The sequence below is a fragment of the Piliocolobus tephrosceles genome, chromosome 10 (genome assembly GCF_002776525.5).
Source record: "Piliocolobus tephrosceles isolate RC106 chromosome 10, ASM277652v3, whole genome shotgun sequence".
In the NCBI taxonomy this organism is placed as follows: Eukaryota; Metazoa; Chordata; class Mammalia; order Primates; family Cercopithecidae; genus Piliocolobus; species Piliocolobus tephrosceles.
In genome coordinates this window covers 22,257,450-22,283,512 of record NC_045443.1, presented here as the reverse complement: position 1 = coordinate 22,283,512, position 26,063 = coordinate 22,257,450, and the positions used below count along the sequence as shown (strand labels likewise).

The 26,063-nt window shown below is 35.7% G+C and overlaps 1 protein-coding gene across 1 annotated transcript in view; it reads left to right on the top strand.

The window, feature by feature from the left end:
* Window positions 1–26,063, top strand: part of ABCC9 (ATP binding cassette subfamily C member 9) — a 141,681-nt gene that overhangs the window by 61,909 nt on the left and 53,709 nt on the right. The window contains exons 16-23 of the mRNA XM_023208931.1: window positions 992–1,064; window positions 4,087–4,192; window positions 11,107–11,145; window positions 12,570–12,671; window positions 14,628–14,712; window positions 16,012–16,092; window positions 23,785–23,922; window positions 24,072–24,197. Of these exons, the coding sequence (XP_023064699.1) occupies window positions 992–1,064; window positions 4,087–4,192; window positions 11,107–11,145; window positions 12,570–12,671; window positions 14,628–14,712; window positions 16,012–16,092; window positions 23,785–23,922; window positions 24,072–24,197 (750 nt within the window). The remainder of the gene's footprint in view (window positions 1–991; window positions 1,065–4,086; window positions 4,193–11,106; window positions 11,146–12,569; window positions 12,672–14,627; window positions 14,713–16,011; window positions 16,093–23,784; window positions 23,923–24,071; window positions 24,198–26,063) is intronic.

Sequence of the window (26,063 nt, the reverse complement as noted above, 5' to 3'; positions counted from 1 at the left end):
ATCGAGACCATCCTGGCTAACACAGTGAAACCCCGTCTCTACTAAAAAACTACAACAAAAAAACTAGCCGGGCGAGGTGGTGGGCGCCTGTAATCCCAGCTACTCGGCAGGCTGAGGCAGGAGAACGGCGTAAACCCAGGAGGCGGAGCTTGCAGTGAGCTGAGATCCGGCCACTGCACTCCAGCCTGGGCGACAGAGCGAGACTCCATCTCAAAAAAAAAAAAAAAAAAGATATTAGTTTATGAGCAAAGTGTATCTTTAATTTCTCCTGATTTTTAGGAGCCCTTCCTCCCGTCATCTATGTCTACTTCACCCTTCAAATTCTTGGGTCCTGTTATTGTTTTATTTCCTATTTTTATAACTGGTAAAAGTATTAAGTCCACTTGAAGCTTGTTAAAACAAATAAATTCTGTGGGATGAATAGAAGGTATTGTGATTTTTGCTAATTGCTGGCATTTATAACACAAGCAATATTGCCTCACTTCTTTTATTATTCTTTACTCTTGTTTTTAACTTCAGTGAATAGTTGGCCTACATAGTTCAGGAAACTCATTAATTACAGAGTTTTCCTCCTCAGTTAATGAAGTCATTTTGCTGGAATACTTTGTGGTTATTTCTCTTCTTTATTTTAATCACTAGGATTTGGGGAATTGTCTGGCAGTGAGAAAATAATTAATGTAGGGATTTCATTGGAAAGTGTTTGGGACAATTGTCTTTTAAGAATGTCCATATGTAAACAATCCGGTAATCCCAAACTTTCAGAGATTTTTAGCATTCTTCATAATATCGCAAATTGAAAGACCCTCCTTTCACTTTCATTCTCTTTAATTTGTCATTTACACCACTAAATAGCCATAACTCTAAATCAGAATTTCACCATTGTGTGTTCTACCTTGGGTTGAGTCTTTTAGCACTTTCAAATTTTTATTTTAATTAGAATTATTCATTGATGCCACACATATAATTTAATTTCTATATTTTTATTTTGTAGGTCACAAATGGATACTTTTCATGGGGCAGTGGTTTAGCCACATTATCCAACATAGACATTCGAATTCCAACAGGTAAGAGTCATTTGTTATGCATATTTGTAATTGTTCATGAGCATAACCATAGATTTCCAAGATAATTGAGCCCAACAAAAAGAGACTTTAAAGACATAAATATTATTTATGGTTACCTATTTGCACCATTCTGCTTGTGAGCCACTGTGTCACTGTGGGAATGGCTGGAAATGATAAGACCTGCCTTTTACCATGGGTCTATACCTTTGGACAATTATTTACTGTTCATTTGCTGATTTGGGCAATTTAAACAGTGGGATGGTTGATTTCACTTTTTGTTTGAGAAACACTTTAGAGTATATGAGAAACTTATTTTCTATTTCTGAGAAATACTGAGGAAGTTTTCAAGATACTTAAAACTTAAATATCCAATAATTATATTTAATATTTTTAAAAAGTTTTATTGAAGTTTAATTGATCCACAAGAATTGCATATATTTAATGCTTACATTTTGATGAGTTTGGGCATATGTATATACCTGTGAAAACCATCACCACAATAAAGGTATTCAATATGCAATCGCTAGCAAAAATTTCCTTATGTTCTTCTTTTCTTCTAGCGTTTATTTTCTTTTGTTTTTACTTTATTTTTTGTGGGAAGAACACTTAACATGAGACTTATCCTCTTAACACATTTTAAAGTACACAGGACTATGTTGTTAATTGTACATACTATATTGACCAGCAGATTTCTAGAACTTATTCATCCCACATGACTAAAATTCAATAATAACTATTGAACAACAATTTCCCATTTTCCCTTTCCCCCATCTCCTGGAACCCACAATTCTATTTTCTGCTTCTGTGAAAAGAAGTGTCTAAAATTTTGACTAAATTAATTAAAATACGTAAAATAGTCAAAATTTTAGGTACCTCATATAAGTAGAATCATAAAGTATTTCTCCTTCTTTGGCTTGCTTATTTCATTTAGCATAATGTCCTCTAGGTTCATCCATGTTGTTGTGAATGGCAGGATTTCCTTCTTTTTATAAGACTGAATAATATCCCATTGCATGTATATACCACATTTTCTTTACTCATTCATCTGTCAATGGACATTTGGGTTGTTTCAATATCTTGGCTATTGTGAGTGATGCTACAATGAAGATGGGGGAGCAGATATTTCTTTGAGACCGTAATTCTGATTCTCTTGCATAATACCCAGAAGCGGGATTGCTGGATCATATGGCAATTCTATTTTTAGTTTTTCGAGGAACCTCCATGCTGTTTTCCATTGTTGGCTGCACAATTCGACATTGCCAGCAACAGTGTGTACGGGTTCCAGTTTCTCCACATCCTCACTAACACTTGTTATCTTTCTTTTTCTTTCGTTGTTACAGCCATTCTAACAGGTGTGAGGTGATAGCTCATTATGGTTGTGATTTGCGTTTCCCTGATGATTAGTGTTGTTGAATGCCATTTAATATATACCTGGTGGCCATTTGTATGTCTTACTTGGAGAAATATCTCTATTCAGGTTCTTTGTCCATTTTTTAATTCAATTGTTTTGTTTCTGTTTCAGTTGTTTTTTTTTTTTTTTTTTTTTTTTTTTTACTATTTTATATTTTGGATATTAATCTCTTATCAGACAGAAAGTTTGCAAATATGTTCTCTCATTCCATAGGTCTCCTTTTCATTCTGTTGTTTCCTTTGCTGTGCAGAAGCTCTTTAGTTTGATGTGCTTCTACTTATCTATTTTTGGTTTTATTGCCTGTGCTTTGGTGTGAAATCCAAGAAATCACTGCCGAGTTCAATGCCAAGAAGCATTTTCTCTATTTTTTCTTTAAGGATTTTTATAGTTTCAGGTCTGACATTTAAGATTTTAATACATTTCGAATTTATTTTTGTGTATGGTGTAGTATAGGCTCCAGTTTTATTCTTTTGCATGTAGATATCCAGTTTGTTGAAACCCCTTGCTGAAGACCAGTTGACTGCATATGTATGGGTTTATTTATGGTCTCTCTCTTCTGTTCCATTGATATATGCATGTGTCTTTATGCAAGTACCATACTGTTTTGAATACTGTAGGTTTGTAATATATTTTGCAAGCGAAACGTGTAATACCTCCAGCTTTGTTCTGCTTTCTTAAGATAGCTTTGGCTATTTGGGGTCTACTGTTTCCATATGAGTTTTGGAATTGATTTTTCTATTTCTGTAAAAAATGCCATTGGGATTTTGATAAGGATTACACTGAATCTGTAGATTGCTTTGAGTAGTAAGGGCATTTTAACAATATTAATTCTTCTAGTCCCTAAGCCCAGATGTCTTTTCATTTTTTTGTTTGTGTTAATTTCACCAATGTCATAGTTTTCAGTGTATATGTTTTTCACCTCCTTGGTTAATTTTATTTCCAAGTGCTGATATGCTAACAACAAATGATCTCAAATTAAGAAAACAAGACTATCCACAATGGCATCAAAAGGAATAAAATATTTAGGAATAAACCCAGTAATTTTTCCTTAAAATGTCTCTGTAATTGAATAGAAATATTTTTTGACCTAGCCTGATGTTCATTAGGTGAAGATTTTTCTATTATAAATGCAAAACAAATTTATATTAGAAATAGATTTTTCTATTTTAAATGCAAAGACATAGATTTTTCTATTACACTTGCAAAGACACTCTCTTCTTCAAAGAGAAATTGGAGAAGACAGTGCCTTAATAAATTCACCCAAATCATTTTTATCTCAATTACTTATTTTAGTCAAAACTGTCCTTTTTATTCTGAATGAATTGAATATTAAAGTTAAAACTAATCTTGATGATCTAGGCAATTATTTCATTGCTCTCTTTACTGATATCAGCCATTCTCATAGTTTTTAAAATAATAAATCATTATATATATATTGTTTCCTTTTCCAAAAAGATATGTCAGAGGAAGGAGCTGTTTAGAATACCTTATTGCTGGAGATCAAAACTGGGCCATTGATTGTAAAACATTAGCTTTTTCTAAATGTGTTTTGATTTTATTTCACTAAGAATCCATCTCATTCTGTAGTTATCCTTTGTTTTGCTTTCTTAGGTCAGTTAACCATGATTGTGGGCCAAGTAGGATGTGGGAAGTCCTCTCTTCTCCTTGCCATCCTTGGTGAGATGCAGACATTGGAAGGAAAAGTTCACTGGAGCAAGTATGTGTATTTTAAGTTGGCTTTCCATTGCTATGTCATACATCTGATAATCTTCCAAGGAAAGAACTTAGACAAATACATTTACATGTTCTAACTCTGAAGACCACTCAGAAATAAGCACAGCTTTAAAAAAAAATTGGTGGAAACCTTAAAAGTCATAAATAAAAAGTTACAAAACAATTTATTACAAAAGTTGTTTATAATAGTATAAACTAGTATATTGCTGAGACAAAAGTAAGGATGGGATTGTAAAGATAGATTTTTAATTTAAGTGGGTGATACTTAAAGAAATAACTTAAAAGTTTACCCTATAATAAAATAAGTTATGGAAAATTTACAGTGTTTATAAGGCTTAAATAGAAACAGTGCCTTAAAGGTTCAATGTTCAGAGAAGAAATATCAAATGATCTTTTCCAAAATCTGTGTAAGAAATGAAAATCAACTATTTATCCTTATATTTAAACTAGATGCTAGAAGTATATAGTTGGAGATATGAATAGGTTTGATTAGTATGTTGTGCAATTCTAATGACATGGAAAATAAAGTGCATCTTCCAGACATTTGAATGATTGCTTCCAAAATGATGTTTCTTCTAGATATTTGAATAGTGGTCAAAGCACATCGTGGTAATAAAGTGATTCAGAAATATGTTACATAATTGGTTAACAAAGAGTAAATTATGCTTATTTAGTTTGGCCTACTTAGTAGACTCCTCATAAGTAGTTTATGAATAAATTGGCTACAGCTGATCTAAGAAATTAGGCTATAGACCAATGGTTCTCAAACAGGTGTGATTTTTGCCCCCGGGGACATTTGGCAACGTCTGGAGACATTTTTGGTTTTACACTGAAGCATTGGGTTGCTACTGGTCTGGTGCATAGAGGCCAGGGATGCTGCTAAACATCCTATAGTGCACAAGACAGCCCCCATACCAAGGGATTCTCTTGTCCCAAATATCAATTGTGTTGAGGTTGGGAAACCCACAGATGTTCTTTCGTATCGTTTTGTACCTACTATCATGAATTCCGCTGTGGCCGAGTTTGCTGTTTACATACACAGACATCTCTCAAGAATGAGCAGACTATGGGCCTTTTAAGAGTATATTATATTTTAAACTCCAATTAAGAAAAAAATTCTTGTTTGTGAAATTCAGGCTGAAATTAGCAGAAGTGTAAATCCTGTTTTCAATGTCATTGGCAAAAGAAGAAGACTGAATTGTCGAGTGTACATTTTATTCCTGTTGAGCAAATCTAGCAGATAGTAACCTTGTAGCTGTTAGTGCACCTCCAGCAGAGAACTCAGTAAAACATTGCTACTTTGGTTTGCTTCATGGCAGTAGACAAGGTTTCCCCCTACTATCCTCAGGCAGTAGACAGTGTCAGTCACTAACCTCAGGCACTAGATGATGTTCCCGTAGCCACTTGGATGAAGCCACTTCCATCTTGGATGAAGAAGCAGATCCCACTGGATTTAATTATATTGTGTGGCTTGTACAATCATAATTAAGTTATTTGGGTTTTGTTTTTATCCTGATTTACCATCATTAAAACAGAGAGAAAGAATGACAGTGACAGAAAAGGCTTGAGATTTTATTTTCATACTACCAGGAAGATCTCCTAATCTGGCCTGTTCCAAGTGTAACTTAACTTTCCAGGCCCCAGGTCCACTTGAGCTAAATTGACCCCCAATATTGTCATTCATAATTATCATTGTGTTAATGAATAAAGAAATGATGTAAGGATGCAGAAAATATTCTTTATAACCTACTTATTTATTTTCTTGCTTTCCTAAGCATGTATATGATTTATATCATGTCTTATTTCATAAAGTTTTGTATTGTTTTATTTAAAATAATATAGTATAGTAGAGTTTGAAAGATAAAGGTAAATAAATTTTTTAAATATTATTTAAATAATCATCTGAAGTTGTAATAGACAGAAATGCATGTACTGAAGTCCTGTATAATTATAACATATGGGCCACAAATTTCTCTCTGAACTTCATGAAAGCTAAGCAAAGAAGGAAACGTGAGAAACAAACAGCATACATTTACTCAGTAGAGACTGATTTTCTCTTTTTGGAGAGAACTGTGAAAGAAATCTGCCAGCTGTGGTTTATGCCTGTAATCCCAGCACTTTGGAATGCTGAGGCAGGAGTATCATTTGAAAACAGCAGTTCGAGACCAGCCAGGACAATGTAGTGAGACCCTATCTGTACAAAAAAAATTTTTTTAAATAAGCAGGTCATGGTGATGCATGCCTGTAGTCTTAGTTACTTGAGAGACTGAGGTAGGAATATCTCTTGAGCCCAGGAGTTTGAGTCTGTAGTGAGCTGTGAATGTGCCACCACATTCCAGCCTAGGCAGCAGAGTGAGACCATTTCTCTTAAAAAAAAAAAAAAAATAAGAAAAATCTTCCATATACCTTATAAAACGTCAATAAAAGGGGGGGAGGGGGGAGGGATGGCATTGGGAGTTATACCTGATGTAAATGAGGAGTTGATGGGTGCTGACGAGTTAATGGGTGCAGCACACCAACATGGCACAAGTATACATATGTAACAAACCTGCACGTTATGCACATGTACCCTAGAACTTAAAGTATAATTTAAAAAAAAGAAAAAAGAAAGAAAATAAAAAGTTAATTCCTAATGTCCTTAACAGTCCTAAAATTTATTCAAAAGCAAATTCCATGTGCCAATTATTACAAATACAATTCAGAATATAATATTAAATTACAGATTATACAGTAATCTATATTACTATTTGAAGGTTTAGAGGGCATGCAAGCGGGGCTGAAGAATGTGGAATGGGTGGGATCAGAACAACACAGTCTAAGTATGCAGATCTTCAACATCTAGTTTGATGCAGGAATGAAATTAACTACATTTGGAGAAATGCATAAATTGTACATCAGTTGGAGCATCTTTTATGTTTAGTATGGAATATAGATATTTTGTTTCTTAGTCTTTTTTTTTTTTTTTTCATTCAACATTTACTGAGTACGTCCTTCATGCCAAACACTGATTTAGGTATCAAGGATATAGAAGTGAACAAGACAAGTCTCTATCTCATGTGGTTACAGTCTTGAACGTGGCCTGTGTATAAGTAATCAACAACAACAAAAAAGACATAATATTAGACTTTGATAAATGCTGTGACGATGATAAAACAAGGCAATATAGTAAAAAGTACTATACCTGTGAGGTGTGTTTGAGGATCTAAAAAGGGTCTAGAATGGCTAGTAAATACTGAATGATGCAGGTGCAAGCTGAGGCTACCTGGAAAAGGAAGAAAGCGTTCTGGGTATGCTATGGAGTCAAGATTTTGTTCTAAGTTCAGTGGGAAAATATTGTAGAAGTTTAAGTAGAGGAGTGATTTACATTTTGCGAAGATATGATGTACAATTTGAAAAGATGATTCTGACTTGTGGTGTGGAGAACGAATTACAGAGGCAAGAGGGGAAGTGAGGGAAACCATTTAAGAGTTCATTTCACTAATTCAGATGAGAGATGAAGATAGTTTGATGTACCATGGTGGCTGTGGAATGGACCAAAGTAAATAGATTCAGCATATACCTTGGAGTCAGAACCAGCAGGATGAAAGTGTAAGAAGGAAATTAAGATAATTCTGCGTATCTGTAAAATTCCTGTAACTTACAAATTATCGTTTTATGGGCATTTGCCTTACTAGACAACAATGCCATCTCTTCATGGCAGAAAGGACTAAAGTTTTCTTCAAGAATGTTTAAGTTGGTTCAACACACAAAGAAATGAAAATGTAGACTTCTAAAAGATTGAATAAGTTAATGCAAATTCTATTTTTCTTTAATTAAAAGAATTACTTAATTTTCTTTCATGATATCCTTAATATCTGATAAAACATATTTTAGGATCAGGAATATTCAGAGGAAACTGACATTCTTTTAAAGAGTTATTTGTGATTACTCTTTTCATTCCAGAAACAAAAGCTGTATGCCCAGTCCAATAAATAAAGGTACATAACTATTAATTAAAGCAAAGCTAATTTAGAAATATTGATATTCATAAGCTGCTGATGTGTGAATGGTTAAAAGTTCTTTACTTCAACAAACAACTTTTTTTAAAGCTCAAAACAAAGCAAAATAATAAACTAAATTTTTATGTGGTAAGACACCAAATACCTTGCTATCATTCTTTCACCATTACATGTGTCTCTGATTGCATAAATTTTATTTATTTATTTGAGACAGAGTCTCGATCTTTCGCCCAGGCTCACTGCAAGTTCCACCCCCTGGGTTGACGCCATTCTCCTGCCTCAGCCTCCTGAGTAGCTGGGACTACAGGCGTCCGCCACCAAGCCCAGCTAATTTTTTGTATTTTTAGTAGAAATGGTGTTTCACCATGTTAGCCAGGATGGTCTTGATCTTCTGACCTCGTGATCCGCCCGTCTCGGCCTCCCAAAGTGCTGGGATTACAGTCACCGCGCCCGGCCCCCCCACCCATTTTTTAAATAATATCTTGTTTATCTCTCAGTCAACTGGAACATTTCTCTTTTTAACGACCTAGTCCACCCACACTTAACCTCTGTTCTTCTCTTTTACTCTGCGCATTGCAACCTGGACGAAAGGTTCTCGCACATGACTGCCTAAGTGCTAAATCCCAAAAATTTGTCCTCAGTCCTACTTCTCCATAGATTTTGAAACTCTTCACCCATTGACGACTCCTTGAAATCAACTTGGCTTCTTGGTTTCTGTGACACTTGCATTTATTAATTTGTTAAAAAAAATTTGTTGCACATCATTTATGTGCAAGTCATTGTATTAATTGTTGGGGGAGAAATAAGTGAACAAGAGAAGCCAGGCCCCTATTTTCATGAAGCTTACTGTTTAGCAGGGGAAACCAAGGGGAAGTAAGAAAATAATTTTATAGTTATTTGATTAATGTTTTATAAATACTAGGAAGAAGTACAGTGTTTTATAAGAACGAATATAGGTGACTTGACTGAGTCAAATCTGTGAGGTTGGCAAAGGATTTCTTTTATGATCTCCAGTCTCGTTCCCTCTAGTGCATTTGTTACATTCTGTGATCAGAGTGATATTTCTAAATGGAACCTGTATCTCTCTCTTGTTTAAACCTTTTCAGTGGTTTTCTTTTCCTTTTAGGAAAAGTTCAAGCTCTGTAAAATGGTTTATGAGCCCCTTCATTATCTGGCTGTGCTTACTTTTTTAAGTTCATTGCCATTTACACCTACATTTCAGCCATGCTGAATATAAATCACTTCTTTGTGTAATCAGGATACCTCATGGCCTTCTAATACATGTTTTCTCTGGTCTGAAGTACTCTTGGATTTTTTTTTTTTTTCATCTAGCACACTCTTAATTTTCCCTCTGACATCAACTCTATTGTTTACTCTGATTTTCTGGTTCTCTGGTTCTTTGTTTCTTTGTTTTTCATTGGTTCTTGATCAGTGCACTAATACCATCTTTTACCCCACCTGTCTTAGCCTTTATTCCCTTATTATGCTTCCACAAAAGTGAAAGTGGTGTGAAAGAAGGAATGGATCTTTCTTGTTCGCTGTATCTTTAGCATATGTGGCACTAGGAAGTGATCAATGCATATTTTTTAACTGATATTGAATAAATAGAATCTGAATTTAATCAACCTTTATTGAATAGATTAATGAATTCTAAATCCATATCTCTACCTTGGGCTCACATTCTCAAATGTCTAACAGGTATTTACACATGTCTAATGGGCATTTCCACTTGAGTGGTTAGAATGCAAATTAACACATTCATTTCCGCCACACACTCACTCTTCCTCTCCTCTCCCCTCTCTTCCTTAAATTAGTTAAAACTATTGAGGTCACCCATTGGATTTATACCACAGAAAATAAAGTCCAAATTTCTTGGTATCTAAAACACATTGTGTGGAAAATTATTATTCAGAAAAATGATCATTTCCTAATTTTTTACCAGTAACTTAAATCAGGGAATAATTATTATCGGGAGCAAATTTTTATTCCAAGATTGCTTTTTTTGCCTCTATCAACCATCCCAAGATGTCATTAGCAGTGTGCAGTAGTGAAAATGATCCTTAGTAACTCTTAACCAAATATCATTAGGTAGCATAATGAGTAAATTTTCTCCACAAAATCATACAACATTTTGCAAAGTCAAATAGAATCAATTTTTGGAGTTTCTGTAGGCTTTAATTATATATATGGTTATTGAGTTCAGGTCTTTCAGAATGACAGAATTCAAATGACCCTAAATTATAAAAAAATCAGAACAATAAAAGAAATAGGTCTTCAGATGTCTTTCCTCATAATACAGGCATAACAAATTGTGACTAGTCAAAGCCCACTTTTACATAAATCGTATCAATAATTGATTACACTTAGATGTAGTTTGGTTTCTGGTGCGTGTCTGTTTTTCTTACAAGCTCCTGAGGGGCCAGTGTGTTTTGTGTATCTTTCATGTTTAGCGCCCAAAAAGTACTTCTGCTGCTGCCTTAGGGTAGCTAATTTGGAATTTAAATTTATTCAATTCAAATTATAAAGGTTGGAAGGCCTTGGAAATACAGAATCCTTATGAAACTGGGAAACCGTATTCTAGAAGGATTCCCCAAGTTTACAGCTGTTTGGAGCATGGTTGGCACTAGAACCCAGTCATTGTATGAACCAAAATTTTTATGAAAGACAACAGTGCTATCTACGTTTTAGAAACTTATTAAGCAATTATTTCCTAACTGATGAAGACATAAAGAAGAATACTACTTATCTGGTTTGTCTTTGAAATTAATATCAGAAACCATTTGAGAAATGTAGCTCTTTAATATGTCCAATGTTTATTGTATCTCTTACCTGATGTGTACAAACCTTGGTTCTGTATTTCTACTTCATAATTAATGAACATTGTTTGCCATACTTGCAGTGTAAATGAATCTGAGCCTTCTTTTGAAGCAACCAGAAGGTATTATTTCTATTTTAACCTGAGTTTAATAAGAATAACTTCCTTCCTCAGACTTTAATCTCTTTAATCTAATTTTGTTTATTCTGATGATATATAGTTATTTATTAAAGTGTGCTAGCATATTTCCAGCAGCAGTGGTTCGCAACCTTGGCAAGCTGCTAAAATAATTAATTTACCAAACAAAGTGGCTCCTTGTGTCAACTGTTTTCCTCTCCCTGAGTCACACGTGTCCCAACTTTGGCTGAAACTCAAACCGTCCTCAGTAAACTGGGTTTTGGATTTCATAGAATAAAAATGTAAGAATGAATACACATATTGATTTTGAGTTAAACAGTGGTAGGACCAACCTCTAAGGTGGAGATGAAGAGCCAAGTGCTTTATCTACTTAAAAGGAAAAACAAAAACAAAAACCTTAAATACCCCAGTGGGGTGGAGAGGGAAGGCAGACATGTCAGAGGTTGGGAACCATTGTTTTACTGTACATATGATTATCTCAGAAACTCCTAGCATACTATATATTATCATGTCTCCTGCACTCCTAAGATGTAATGTTTTAGAAAGATCATTGAACATTTCTAACTACTCTCTTTTTTAACCCTTCTCTCTTTTAACCCTATTTCCTTCATTAGTACTTTACAGATCATGAACTAACTGTGGAAATCTGACTTTTAAACTGACCTGCCCTCTACCCCACCCCAATCCCATCATCCTCTTCAGCTCACATGTATTTTCCTAACTTTTGGAAATTAAATTCTGATGTAGAGCCATCTGTTAGAATTTGCAAGTCAAAAGAGGGGGAGAGAGTTATTTTAAAAATATAAACTATTTCAATATATTTTGAAATATGCAGTTTTTACATGCACGATTTCAATATTAAAAGTTTCAGGGACTTCTTAAGATATTCTTTGTTTTGAAATATTTACATATTATCTATCATCATAAAATATGTTAATGTGATTAAGCCACAAAGCCATACAATAATTATAGTATCAGTTAACATATTTTTTAAAGTTTGCATGTAGAATTTATAGTTAGTAAAGTGCTATTAGTATAAAGTAAAATATCTGTGGTTATTGGAGTGAGTGAATTGTTATTAACCTTTTAATTATTTTTAAAAAATTTTAGTCATTTTAGAAAAGCAAAATTCAGTTAGTTGTTTAGATTATAAAACACTTCTTCAGTGTACAAAACCAAATTTTATACATGTGACATTTTGATTAAATCCTAATCCCTTTAATTTAGGTGGCATATTTAATCATTTCTTAATAAGGTTGGTGGTCTTTAAATTTTTCTCTTTTAGAAGTTTTCCATTTCTGTGTCTGAGATAGTTTACTAATTTTATTTCCCCTATTTATAGTAAAATACATACACGCACAGTACCCTTGCATAATCCTGGTGTTTTATTTTTCTTTTTCATTTTTCAGTAGGAACAGGTATTCTGTGGCGTATGCAGCTCAAAAGCCTTGGCTATTAAATGCTACAGTAGAAGAAAATATTACTTTTGGAAGTCCTTTTAACAAACAGAGGTAATTTTGAGCATATAAAATTTAGAACCAAAATGGCAACTCTTTCCAACTTGTGTGTTTGGGAATGAACAATGGTTTCTGGAACTTTTACATCTGGTGCTTTCTTTCCTGCTGGCCTCGTTTTCATCCTCATCACCAAGGTCTTTTGAATCAATTATTTGAAGAGAAGCCTCATTGGAAGTTCCAGCCCATCTTGAACCCTTGTTGAGAACAATTTGTACACCAAGACTAAACAGCAATTGAAGTGTGTATGTGTGTGGGGTGGGGAGGGTGAGAGTGAGGGGGTGTTGCTTAGGTTGTTGGTGAGAAGATAGAGAAGGAAAAATTCAAGTAAATGGAAGAAGAATGTAGGATCTGAGGGGTCTGACGACTTTAAGAAAGAAGAAGAATGTAGGATCTGAGGGGTCTGACGACTTTAAGAAAGAAGAAGAGTGTAGGATCTGAGGGGTCTGATGACTGGGAGCAGCCAGAATAGGCCATCTTTCAATGGCCTATTGTCACATAAGAAGGCATGACCCTTTCCCTGAGCCACTCTTACAAGAGTGGGTCTTAGGACCATAGATGGGTCTTGAAAATTAAGGAGAATAAGGTAAGTGGAGAGGCAAGAGGAAGGGGGGAGGGAGGAGAAAAGTAGACCATACGAAAGACAAAACCTAAATTATTCGTGATTCTTTAGGACCCTGGAGCAAACCAGACAGAAAGATTAAGCAGGCCGAGATCAGATAGTGGGGGGGCCTAAAAGCCAACTGGCTATAGTGATGTGCATTCTATATATACAGATTCACAAATGTGCATATATACATATATATGGAGACATTCAGGAGTTAATTGGAGTAAGTATCCAGGCATGCAGTGTGTGTTGCCTACACTTGGGAATAACAGTAGAAATGTAAAAGAAGGGATGGTTGGGAAAAAAAAAAATTGAAGAACATCAATGGACAGATATCGACAGAAAGAAGGAAGAATCAAGAATGACTGGACTATTTTAAGACAAACTAATTAGGAAAATAAAGTCATTGTCATTTCCCCCAGCATCTTCAATACCCACACTTCCTTGTACTTCCAGTTCATTTAATTTCCAGTCCCAGCCTTATATGAACTTGAAGACTGTCAGTCCTCATTATCTCCCTTGCCTCTTCCCGTCAGCATGCATGACAGTGTGCAAAGGCACCCACTCACCACCTCTGCTTTAGCCATAATGAACTTCCCACGGTCCCTTACGTTCACCATGAACTTTTTTGCTTTCTCAAGTTCCTTATGCTTCCTTACTCATTTTCTTCCTGAAAACTTACTACTCAACTTTCTGAATATAGTTTAAGCTTTGCCTCCTCTGAAACTTCTCAGAATGGTCAGTCATTTCTTCCTTTGTATTCTAGGAGTGTTTTGTACCCGCTTCCACTATAACACCTAAAAAGGTGAATTTTCATTGTATGTTTTTGTATCAGTCTTTGCTCCGTGAACTAGCTTTTTAAGAGTGGGAACCTAGCCGGGCATGGTGGTTCACACCTGTAATCCTAGCACTTTGGGAGGCTGAGGCAGGCTGATTGCCTGAGCTCAGATGTTTGAAACCACCCTGGGCAACATGGTGAAACCCTGTCTCTACTAAAATACAAAAAAATTAGCTGGGCGTGGTGGCGCACGCCTGTAATCCCAGCTACTCAGGAGGCTGAGGCAGGAGAATCCCTTGAGCCCAGGTGGCGGAGGTTGCAGTGAGCCAAGATCATGCCACTGCACTCCAGCCTGGGCGACAGAGTAATACTCTGTCTTAAAAAAAAAAAAAAGAGTGGGAAGTGGTATTTATTTATCTTTGTATCCAGAAATGTAGAGCAGAGGCTGGCATATAATAAGTGATTCAGCAAATGTTTTGTTTCAGCTTCCAAGGTGTTGAACTTGGCACTTAGTTCATGGGCAACGTATCCATAGAGATCTAAAAATTCAAAATCATTTCTCCTAAAGGTACAAAGCTGTCACGGATGCCTGTTCTCTTCAGCCAGATATTGACTTATTACCATTTGGAGATCAAACTGAAATTGGAGAGAGGGTGAGCTATAAATAATTTCATTAAGCAATAAACAAAAATCTAGAAAAGTCTTCTGGTTGTCTTTAATCATTAATAGAGAATCATGAAATTTGAGAGCTTAGGAGCTGTATGTTGTCCCGAGTGACAAGTTCCAGAAAACCAAGGACAGGAGTCCTTTGATGCCACTCTTTCTTACGTATTAATATTTATTGAGTAATCACTGTATACTTAACATGGTACTAGTCACTTAAGAGTTCTCGAGAAAAAGTAAAGCATAGTTCCTGGGTTTGACCAAATGCATTTTTGCTTACGTGGAGCTTGCTGTAATGGGTTTGAAAACTAAGATTACTTTCGATAACTTCTCCCAATCTTGTTAAACATCTGTTTATTCGTATTAAAGTGCTCTTTTCTCTTTGTGTAACCATGTTTTGCATTGATGTCATATTATTCAGACAAGCTGAGAAATATACCTATAATCTTTAGAACAACAATGTCTATAATGTTTTAATCGTTGGCAGTCCTGGGCACAAACTTTATATGCATTATCTACTTAAACAACAAATCTGTGTTATGGGTGCTATCGTTATCTGCGTATGAAGCTGCAAAAATCAAGGTTGGGAGAGGTTAAGGAACTTACACAGTTGCCAAGGTAGTAGTGTAGCCAGGATTAGTCTGGCTCTGTGGCCTTTGTTCTTAATGACTGTTCTTTTTTGCTACATACCGCAGTGTGTATTAGAATGAACTTAAGTTCTGGGAGCCTCAGTTTCCACATGTGTAAAATTAAAACAATACCTACATCTTGGAATTGCTATGAAGAATAAGAGAAATTCTAAAATGTAAAGCCATTTACACAAGTCTGGCACATACTAAGAGGTCAATTAATACTAGTTTTTTAATAAAAAAATGTGTAAGTGGTACTTTATTATGAAAGCATACTCTTGAGGATAGTATTGTTTCACATAACTCATAATATCAAATTTGGGTTGTATGTTAAGTAAACTACAGACACAACTCAGGAAACAAGAAAAAATCTTGGAATTGCTTGCATTTCCTAGAAAGTGTTTTGGTTATTAATGCTTCTGTACAGCAGAGATCTCTATTAGAGTGAAAGGAGGATTAACCATATCAGCCTGAAGCCATCTTGATTAATTTGAGAATTGTTGGCCAGTAGACAGTTTTCATACCAACGTTACTACAATTTAATTAACAAGTTACTATCAATTTAAGATTTTTTAAAAGACGTTTGTATTTTAAGGTCATATTACCAAGAGATCATTTACTAATATAAAAAATGGGTATTCGGGGGTGTCTCTTCTCTAGGGCATCAACCTGAGTGGGGGACAGAGGCAGAGAATCTGTGTGGCACGAGCGCTATATCAAAACACCAACATTGTCTTTTTGGTAAGAATATGGCCTTCCCTTTTATTTCTATTTCATTCTTCCATCTGGACAAACGAGTCTTTAAAAAGGTAAGACAAGGCTGGGCACGGTGGCTCACACCTGTAATCCCAGCACTTTGGGAGGCCGAGGCGGGCGGATCACGAGGTCAGGAGGTCGAGACCATCCTGGCTAACACGGTGAAACCCCGTCTCTACTAAAAATACAAAAAATTAGCTGAGCATGGTAGCGGGTGCCTGTAGTCCCAGCTACTTGAGAGGCTGAGGCAGGAGAATGGCGTGAACACAGGAAGCAGAGCTTGCAGTGAGCCGAGATCATGCCACTGCACTCCAACCTGGGCGATAGAATGAGACTCCCTCTCAAAATAGTTTAACTTGTGAAAGCATAAAGTATATAGAGGAAATAAATCCTTGCCGTACAGATCAGTAAATCAGTAGAAGAGCAACATATCTTGAGAGTTGGGAGGATCCAGATTGGTGTCCACCAGACTGAGATGCCCTAGTGGTTGTTTATCTGCGTTTCCTAACCAGGTGAGGATTTGGATGGTATTGGATGAATGAGGCAGGATCATAAGTCCTCTTATTTATATTTGATGACAAAGAAAAAAAACCAGAAAATATAATCTTGGTAGGCATAGGGCTAAGTAAGCCTAGTACCCCATTCCAGTGCTGTGCAACTCGGGCTGTGGATAAACTCTATCTGTGATGCTCCCTACAACTGTAGAAATCTTGGTTCTGCTCTAGACCTGTGGCATAATCTGTAAAGGTAGTATCTAAAATTTATGTCTTTAAAAACTCCATGAATGATTTTCATGATATCCATCTTGGACTAATAATTTATTTCTACCTGTGGATCTAGAAATACAATTTGATGGTAATGTTGATTACAATTTTGCTCTATTTTGGTCACTCCAGCAGGAGGAACCTAAGATAGCTTACAAGTAGACAATGGGGAGATGCTGGCAGAGTATGTAAATGCATCCTTGCCTTCTCCTTCTGCACGATTATTAACCACTTATAAATCCGGTTCCCAGAACATTTTTAGAGTCTTCACTCCATCTAATCTCTAGAGCCTCTTCAAAAAGTAAATTGGTTTTGGAGTTTTCCACTGAATTTGAATCTGTTATTGGGGATGGTAGAAGAATTTGGACATACTAATTCATCTCCCTAAGAATACCTATCTCCAAAGTTATTCCCCCCAAAAACCTCAAAACACCATGAAAGCCATTGCAGGATCTAACAGTAGCCTATGTAATTGTACTTTTTTTTTTTTGGAGATGGACTCTTCCTCTGTCGCCCAGGCTGGACTGCAGTGGCCCCATCTCAGCTTACTGCAACCTCCACCTCACAAGTGCAAGTAATTCTCCACCTTAGCCTTCTGAGTAGCTGGAATTGCAGGTGCATGTCACCACACTTGGCTATTTTTTTTTTTAATTTTTAGTAGAGACAGGGTTTCACCATGTTGGTCAGGCTGGTCTCAAACTCTTGACCCCAAGTCATCTGCCCGCTTCGGCCTCCCAAAGTGCTGGGATTGCAGGTGTGAGCCACCGCACCCGGCCATAAATACTTTTTACAATAATGGATAGATCCACAACTAGAAATTACTTCTTGAACCTTGGGATCAATTACTGACTGAGGCTGAGGAACTGCCTTGGAAATCTGAAAGGGACTGAGGTCCCCTGGGTGTGGCTTTCTTCCTCAGTTCATTTTACTGCCTGCTGTGATTAAATGACTCCAACCCACTTCAATTCTAGAATCATGGAAATCAAAGAAGTTGTAGGGCTAAATAATTGTCAATTCCCACCTTTTCATTACAGGATGACTTTTAGCATCAACTCTAACGGCTTCTTGATGACTCTCCCTGAAGATACATTGCTTACCTTTAAGGCAGCTTTTCCTGGTTGGACAGTATATAAATTTCCTGTTACTGCTATAAAAAAATTGCCATAATCGGTGACTTAATCAATGCAGATTTATTATATTATCTTATAGTTCTATAGATTAGAAGTCCATCAAAGTGTCAGCAGGGCTGTGTTCCCTTCTGGGGAAGGGAACAGTCAATATCCTTGCTTTTTCCAGCATTTACAAGCTGCCTACATTCTTTGTCTCACGCCTGCCTTCCTCCACCTTTGAAGCCAGTAACATGATGTCTCTCTGACTATTTTTACATAGTCACGTCTTCCTCTCTTCACAGCAGAGAGAGTTTTCTGCTTTTAAGGATGCATATAGTTAGTTTAAGCCTGTCTGGATAATCTCCTCATCTCAAGGTCTTTAGTCTTAATTACATCTGCAAAATCCTGCTGGACATATAAGGTAACACAGCCACAGGTTCTGGGGATTAGGACCTGGGCATCTTTGGGGTCCATTATTCTTCCTACCACAGATAGCTCTTATTATTGGAAAGTTATTATGGTATTGAGATCTGCTTCTGAGTACTGTCTGTTCAGCCTGCACTCTACTTCTGTAGCAAAATATATATATATAAATATATAATATATTTTATATATAATAATATATAATATATATATGTTTTATATATAATAATATATATTTATATATGTATAATATATATATTTTAACATTCTAATATTAGTGTCATAACTTGTCTAAATTTACATTTCTCTAGGCCAAGCAAGCATAGTATTTTCAATTCTTCCACAAATAACATATTTTGTATAACTTTTCTTAATCCCTGATGTATAGTGTTTATAAGTGTCCCTTTGAAAAAATCTGTGCTAGATGCACACTGATCAGCTCAGATAGCCTTAAAACCATTGGATCTTATGATCTTGGTCTTATTACTCCATTGCAACCTACTGAAAAACATTTTAGCGGCAATGGAATGCTGTTGATGTGTTTTAAAAATTCCTCAAAAATAATAATATCTCACACTTCCATTGTTTAAAAATTCACGGCCGGGCGCGGTGGTGCAAGCCTATAATCCCAGCACTTTGGGAGGCCGAGACGGGTGGATCACAAGGTCAGGAGATCGAAAGCATCCTGGCTAACATGGTGAAACCCCGTCTCTACTAAAAAATACAAAAAACTAGCCGGGCGCGGTGGCGGGCGCCTGTAGTCCCAGCTACTCGGGAGGCTGAGGCAGGAGAATGGCGTAAACCCGGGAGGCGGAGCTTGCAGTGAGCTGAGATCAGGCCACTGCACTCCAGCCTGGGCGACAGAGGAAGACTCCGTCTCAAAAAAAAAAAAATTCACAAGGTACAGTATTATCCCATTTGATTCTCATCACAGTACTGAGAGAGGGTAGATGGTATCCTCAAACTAAATGCGGAAACTTATCCAAGGACTGATGGCTAATGAATTACAGAGTTTGGGCTAGAAATGCATGTCTTTTGAGTATTGGCTTTCTAATCAGCAAAGATTCTATGGTATTTTCTGAAATTATTGCTGTATTTTCCTTTTCTCTCCTTTTTTTACCCTTTCTTCTTTACTCGCTCACTCCCTGTTATCCTTTCTTTATTCCTTCCTCCCTTTCTTCTTTCCTCCTTTCTATCTATTAATATTCAGTGAATATCCCCAATGCCATCTGTTGTGCTGGGTAAAGAAAATAGAATTGAGAAAAAGGCATTACTTATATCTTTAAGAATTTTACTTGTACATGTCACTTGAATAGTTTCACATTTTGCTCTAAATAAACTTTTATCATGTTAGCCTTGACGCAGTATACAAGTTAGATGAAAATGTCTTAATTATGTATCAAAAATATTATTTTTGGAAACTTCATTGTGCAAGTGTGCTGTATCAATGAATATATTAAATTATTTCCAAAAATACATCCGTACAAAGAATATACTATTTAAGCACATTTATTGAATATACAAGAGAATGTATTAATGAAGACTGTACATATGTATATTAGAATAAATAACATAAGCTTGAGAACAAAGAATTGACCATTCATCGAAATGGCCATTCGACAAATTATCTTGCTTTCTTTAAAGGAAGTATTTCCCCATAATCTTATTTTATACATTGAATCTGGAGACATGATTCTCAAGCCATTAAGCCTCAATTTTTATTAAGTTGTATAAAAGGTTGTGTTTGACAGAAAACACTATGAATCCCCACCATGTGGGACATGACATATAAATGATATGGCATATAAACGATAGTTCTGTGACCTAGGCATGATTCTAAGTACTTTATACACATTAGCTCACTTAATTCTCATAATAACTCTCTTAGGTTTGACATTATTGCTGTTATTACTATTATTATTGTTACTATTGCTATTCACAGATGAACGTACTGAGGCTTTGGGGGATAACTTATCCAATATCACACAGATAGTAACAGTGAAGCAGGGATAGAAAGTCAGGTGGCCAGATTCCAGAGCTTGTGTTCTCAGTCACCACACTCTTCCTTATTAAGAGATGCTTGGAAGATGCTAAGCTCTCACTGTGATACATTGAAGGGGGTAAGCACAATATTAATCCACCGTGGCTTTGTTTGTGAGAAAATAATAATAAAACAACACTTTTGAAATGATTTACAGACTTTTACTACATTATTTTGTTGCATCTTTGCAGCAATCCAAGGTGCTTTCTGTCAGGCCTCTTTATTATCCCCATTTTACAAAAGAAGTGACTGAGTTTGAAACATTGGCCAGCCTCCAAGAGTGGTCATAACTACAATGTGGACCTTTTAATTTAGAGATAATATACTTTCAATTATGCCCTACTAACTTCTAACATGTAAAATCAGAATTTAGGCTGAGTGAGGTGGCACATGCCTGTAATCCTAGCACTTTGGGAGGCTGAGGCAGGCAGATCAGTTGAGATCAGGAGTTCAAAACCAGCCTGGCCAACATGATGAAACCCCATCTCTACTAAAAATACAAAAAAATTAGCCAGGCATGGTGGCATGTTCCTGTAATCCCAGTAAGTTGGGAAACTGAGGCAGAAGAATTGCTTGAACCCAGGAGGCAGAAGTTGCAGTGAGCCAAGATCATGCCATTGCACTCCAACCTGGGTGACAGAGCGAGATTCCATCTCAAAATAAATAAATAAATCAGAATTTTATAGACAGTCAAATTGAGTTATTACAAAAATTTATTTTTAATTCATGTCTTATTTTTACTGTGAAAAATTCCCAGGAAGAATCATTTGGGATAGTTTGGTCTACATCACAGATTATTCTTGGAGTTTTAATGGAATCAGAAGTAGAAAGTTATTTCAAAGGTAATCAGATTCCTCCTGTGAAAATCATCTGCTTTTCTAAAACCAATAATTTGCTGATATCAAGATTTGCTAAATCTTGATAATTATATCCTTGCTGCATTGTTGGTGATGGAAATGGAGACACTTTTGTCAGTGTAATCCTGATATTTTTCCATTGCTGTGGAGATACCACTTTCTATTGGTACTTTGACTTTCATTTTTAAGTAATTGCAAAGTTACATTATAACACCTGTGTTTAAAAATTTTTATGTATTAGTGGTAGAATTTTCTATCAGTTATCAAAATCTAATAATTTTAAAATTCAAGTAAGAATATTTTTTTCTTGTTATTAAAAGGAGCTAAATGACAAATAAGGAGCTAGTGTCTGTGATGATTTTGAAAAGCAACTCACCGGGCAGTTAAGTACTTATTGTAACATTTCAGACATAATTGATGTGCATTAAGATGATCCAGAGGGTCTGAAAGATTTGAAGTATTTCTCATGTCATCCAAAGAAATTTCAGGACAATCAAGATAATTGTGTTTTTTCTATAAAAGTCATTTGGGGACACTGATTATATCACCCATTTATTCACAATTACAATATCCAGCAGACTGATTTTTTAAAGGTTCTTATAATTCTTAATCACCCTTTAACTATCAAAATGCTTTGCTAATATTTCTTTTGCATAAGCCTTCCCCTAAATGCATTAATAAGGCCACATTGCTTATAGTTTCTAGCTATACAGACAAATCGATGGAAAGTTGAAAAATTACTGAGCTAATCATATGACAACCTATCATGATTATACATAAATGTATTCTGACTTCCAAACTTCAGTTTCTATCTAAATAGAAATTACTTTTTTTTTCATTATTCAGATTATTCAGCAATGCAATCTATCTGTAGAGAGACTATGATTGTGCTCAACTGAAAATTTTGCAGAATTGTAATTTCTAAATATCTCAACATGTAGCCTGTGGGTAGTAGCATGAGAAACCAGCTACTTCTTTCTTGGGCCCATAAGACAAAGTAGAAGTTTGTTTGCATATTACATATTGGAGAAGCAACAAAGAAAGAAGGGTAATGAAGAAGACATTTATGAACTTTTTTTTCCCACTGTTTTGATAACTCTTCCCAGTTCTTAACCTGAAACCTCCACCATTCTTTACTGCTTTGTCCCTTCAGTGCTCCCTCAGTTTCCTTCATTCCCTGCCATCCCTGGTCCTTCTAAGGGGTGATTATATTTCTGTTGCAACCTCCTCCCTTCAGGTCACTTTGCTTTCTAATTCATAGTTTTGAGGATACATTCCAGTTTTCTTCAGTTGTTTCTAGCTGTCCTCTTTTAAAGATCCAAAAAGGTGAAACATGTAGTTTGATGCTCTATTTAATATTTTAGGAATGAACTATACATGAAAATAATTTATAGTGATATCATCAACAAAAAAAGAAAATTAATGTAATTTCTTAAATTATTTTCTAAATATCTTAATCACTTGGTGGATGAAAACATTCTCCCTAGAACAATTGTTGTCAGGTAAGTGTTAGGCGTGCTATTCTTATATATAATAATAATAATAGCTAACAATGTCAATTATATACCCAGTACCATACTAAGCATTTCATGCATATTACCTCATTTAATTCTGAAAATATCCCCATTAAGTAAGTCCTGTTGTGATCCAGTTAACATTTTCTTTTTTCTTTCTTTTGAGACAGAGTCTCGTTCTGTCACCAGGCTGGAGGGCAGTGGCGCAATCTCAGCTCACTGCAACCTCTTCCTCCTGGGTTCAGTGGATTCTGTGGTCTCAACCTCCCAAGTAGCTGTGATTACAAGCCCACGCCACCGTGCCCAGCTAATTTTTGTGTTTTTAGTAGAGACAGGGCTTTACCATGTTGGCCAGGCTGTTCTCAAACTCCAGACTTCAGGTGATCTGCCTGCCTTGGCCTCCCAAAGTGCTGGGATTAGAGGCATGAGCCACTGTGCCCAGCCCAATTAACATTTTCTGTACCTATTTTTATTATCTAGAATTCAAGTACAATTATCTTTTCATTCTTTGTTTTGCTCTATTATTATAGATTGCTGAGTAATATGGTTTTTAACTTGCAGATTCAAGAAGAATTCAAAACATTCTGAATAGTGTTATTTACTTTTAAAATAATTATACAAAGTCTGTTTTTCTTTTCACCTGCAGGCACTTCTAACTTTATTTCATTGTTTGTTTGTTTTTCTCCTACCTCTTTTTTATTTTATTTTAATTTTTATTTTAGGTTGAGAGGTACATGTGCAGGTTTGTTATATAAATTGTGTGTCATGGGGGTTTGGTGTACAGATTATTTTGTCACCCAGGTAATAAGCATGGTACCTGACAGGTAGTTTTTCTTTATCCTTTTTTTAAATAAATAAGATCCGGGGGATGATTTGCCCTTAGTTATTTGTATTACTACTTTCAAGAGGAATTGAGTTATGTAAAAAGTATAGAAAATGTCCATCTTTCCTTCATTTTCCTGGTTGCAGGATGACCCATTCTCAGCCCTGGACATTCACTTGAGTGATCACCTAATGCAGGAGGGGATTTTGAAATTCCTGCAAGATGACAAAAGGACACTTGTTCTTGTGACTCACAAATTACAGTATCTGACGCATGCTGACTGGGTAAGAGTTTAGAAGAGAATTTTGCTCATTTTTATATTATAGTCATATAAATGAATAGAGAGAGTAAAAAATGCTTTCTGAAATAAAGGTAGTTCATTTTGCCAATCAAGGCTTCTTGTCACATTTCTGGAAATACCCGCTTTCCTTAGATCATAGCCATGAAAGATGGAAGTGTCTTAAGAGAAGGAACTTTGAAGGACATTCAAACCAAAGATGTTGAGCTGTATGAACACTGGAAAACACTTATGAATCGGCAAGATCAAGAATTAGAAAAGGTAAGTGCTCATAGTTCAGAAGAGTTCAGAGTCCAGTTCAGAAGAGTTAGAAGTTTACTAAGAATTACTAATAATGCTGTTTTTAAAATTACCATTTAATGCTTGGTAATATGGTCTTTATCTGAAATCCAAAGCAATTGTATCTTTTACATATTATTAATGAACAGGTTACTTTGAACCTATGAAATTCTAATGCTATCTTTGGATGAGGTACTGTCAGGTTTTGAGAGAGTGTTTGTTTGAATTTCAACCATAGTGCAATTATGTGTGTGTTTAAAACTTAGACAAACTACTTACTGAAGCATGGCATTTCCTTATTTTGCTTCTTTATATCTCATTTTTCTCATCTGTAAAATTAGAATATTTTCATTAACCACTTACAAATAGAGGGTCATGGGAAACTCAAAAGCCAAGGTGATCTGGAAGGAAGAGCTCTGAATAGTGGGCAGAGTTGTAAGGCATGTCTGGGATAAGGCTTCTGGGGTGAAAGAAGGTAATCAGAAGGAAATAAAAATAAAATTTTACATTTGTATGTTTTTTTTAAAGTCCACAAAGCCCTTTTCACATGATCTGTTTTAATTCTCACAAACTCCTGACAAATAAGCAAAGAAAATATTATCTTACTTAGACAGATGAGAAAGCTGAGGCTCAGAGAAGTTAAGTAACTTGCCTAAAGTTGTACAGCATATATAATAAGTGGTACCAATGGGATTTAAACATAAGTGTGTATCCAGTGTAATTGCACCATAATGTTATGGATGATATAAGTATAACATTGAATGAGGTGATCACAGAGTTGGATACCAGATTGAGTACAACAAAAGAGGAAAAACTTTTGATTGACAAGTGAAATTGTAAATTAAATTGGCAAATTTTTGAAATGTTTTGTTCTTGATTTGGGAGTACAAAGTGTCCAGCACTTGGTATTCTTAGCCAGGAATGAGCATTTACAAAATGAAATATTTGTACCAGTGAATTTCTTTAAAATATTAGGAAATTTAAATATACTATTTTAGAAAAGAAAATAAAGGATCTGTCTCCTTAGAGTGAGGAAGATACAAAGTCAGATAAATCCTGGGATTTCTCTACCTTCTTCGGATTTGCTAAAGATCTCAAAAGCAAACTACACAAAGAAGAAAAGATATATGCAAAAATATACAAGCAGAACAGGACAAATCACAGAACCATTGAAATGAGGATGTTTGGGGGAAAAAAAAGCAATAAACAAACAAAAATCTCCAAAACATAATGAGGTACACTCGACAAGTGCCAGCTTAGGAATTGTGCTGTGGGAAGCTTAATTCTAAACGTACCGGGGATAACTCCAAATGACATTTTTTTCAGTGATCTAAATGCCAGGGACAAAAGAAGATGACGTAAACTTAAGGAGTGGGACAATTTATGGTTTACTTTGGAAAGAAGAGCTGGAAAATAAAGAGAGCTGTTGGCTCAATATTATAGTAATACTGTTAAGCAAGCCAGGAAGAAAGCCCATTAAGTTGTATTTAGAAATGAAGTGATCGCTTCAGATAGCATAGCTGTATAATTAAAGACACATTACAGGGTTATGTATGAACTGAAGGAGGTATGGAGAAAGTTAGGGTATGGACAGGGTAAATCCAGTTACGAGGTAGAATGGCAGCCCGTAGAAGCCAGAATGAATCACGCACCTGCCCAGAATCCTTATCTCAGGATGGAGGGAGATTACTGCCACGTAGCAAAGGGCAGGCACCTGAATTCATCTGCAGCCAGAGAGAATCACACTGTGAACAAGACCACTACAATACCTTGGGAAAGTTTTTGTACAAACAGCTTTCTGTTTGGTTTGTTATAGGACAGGACAGGGTGTTTCCTATCAACCTGGGC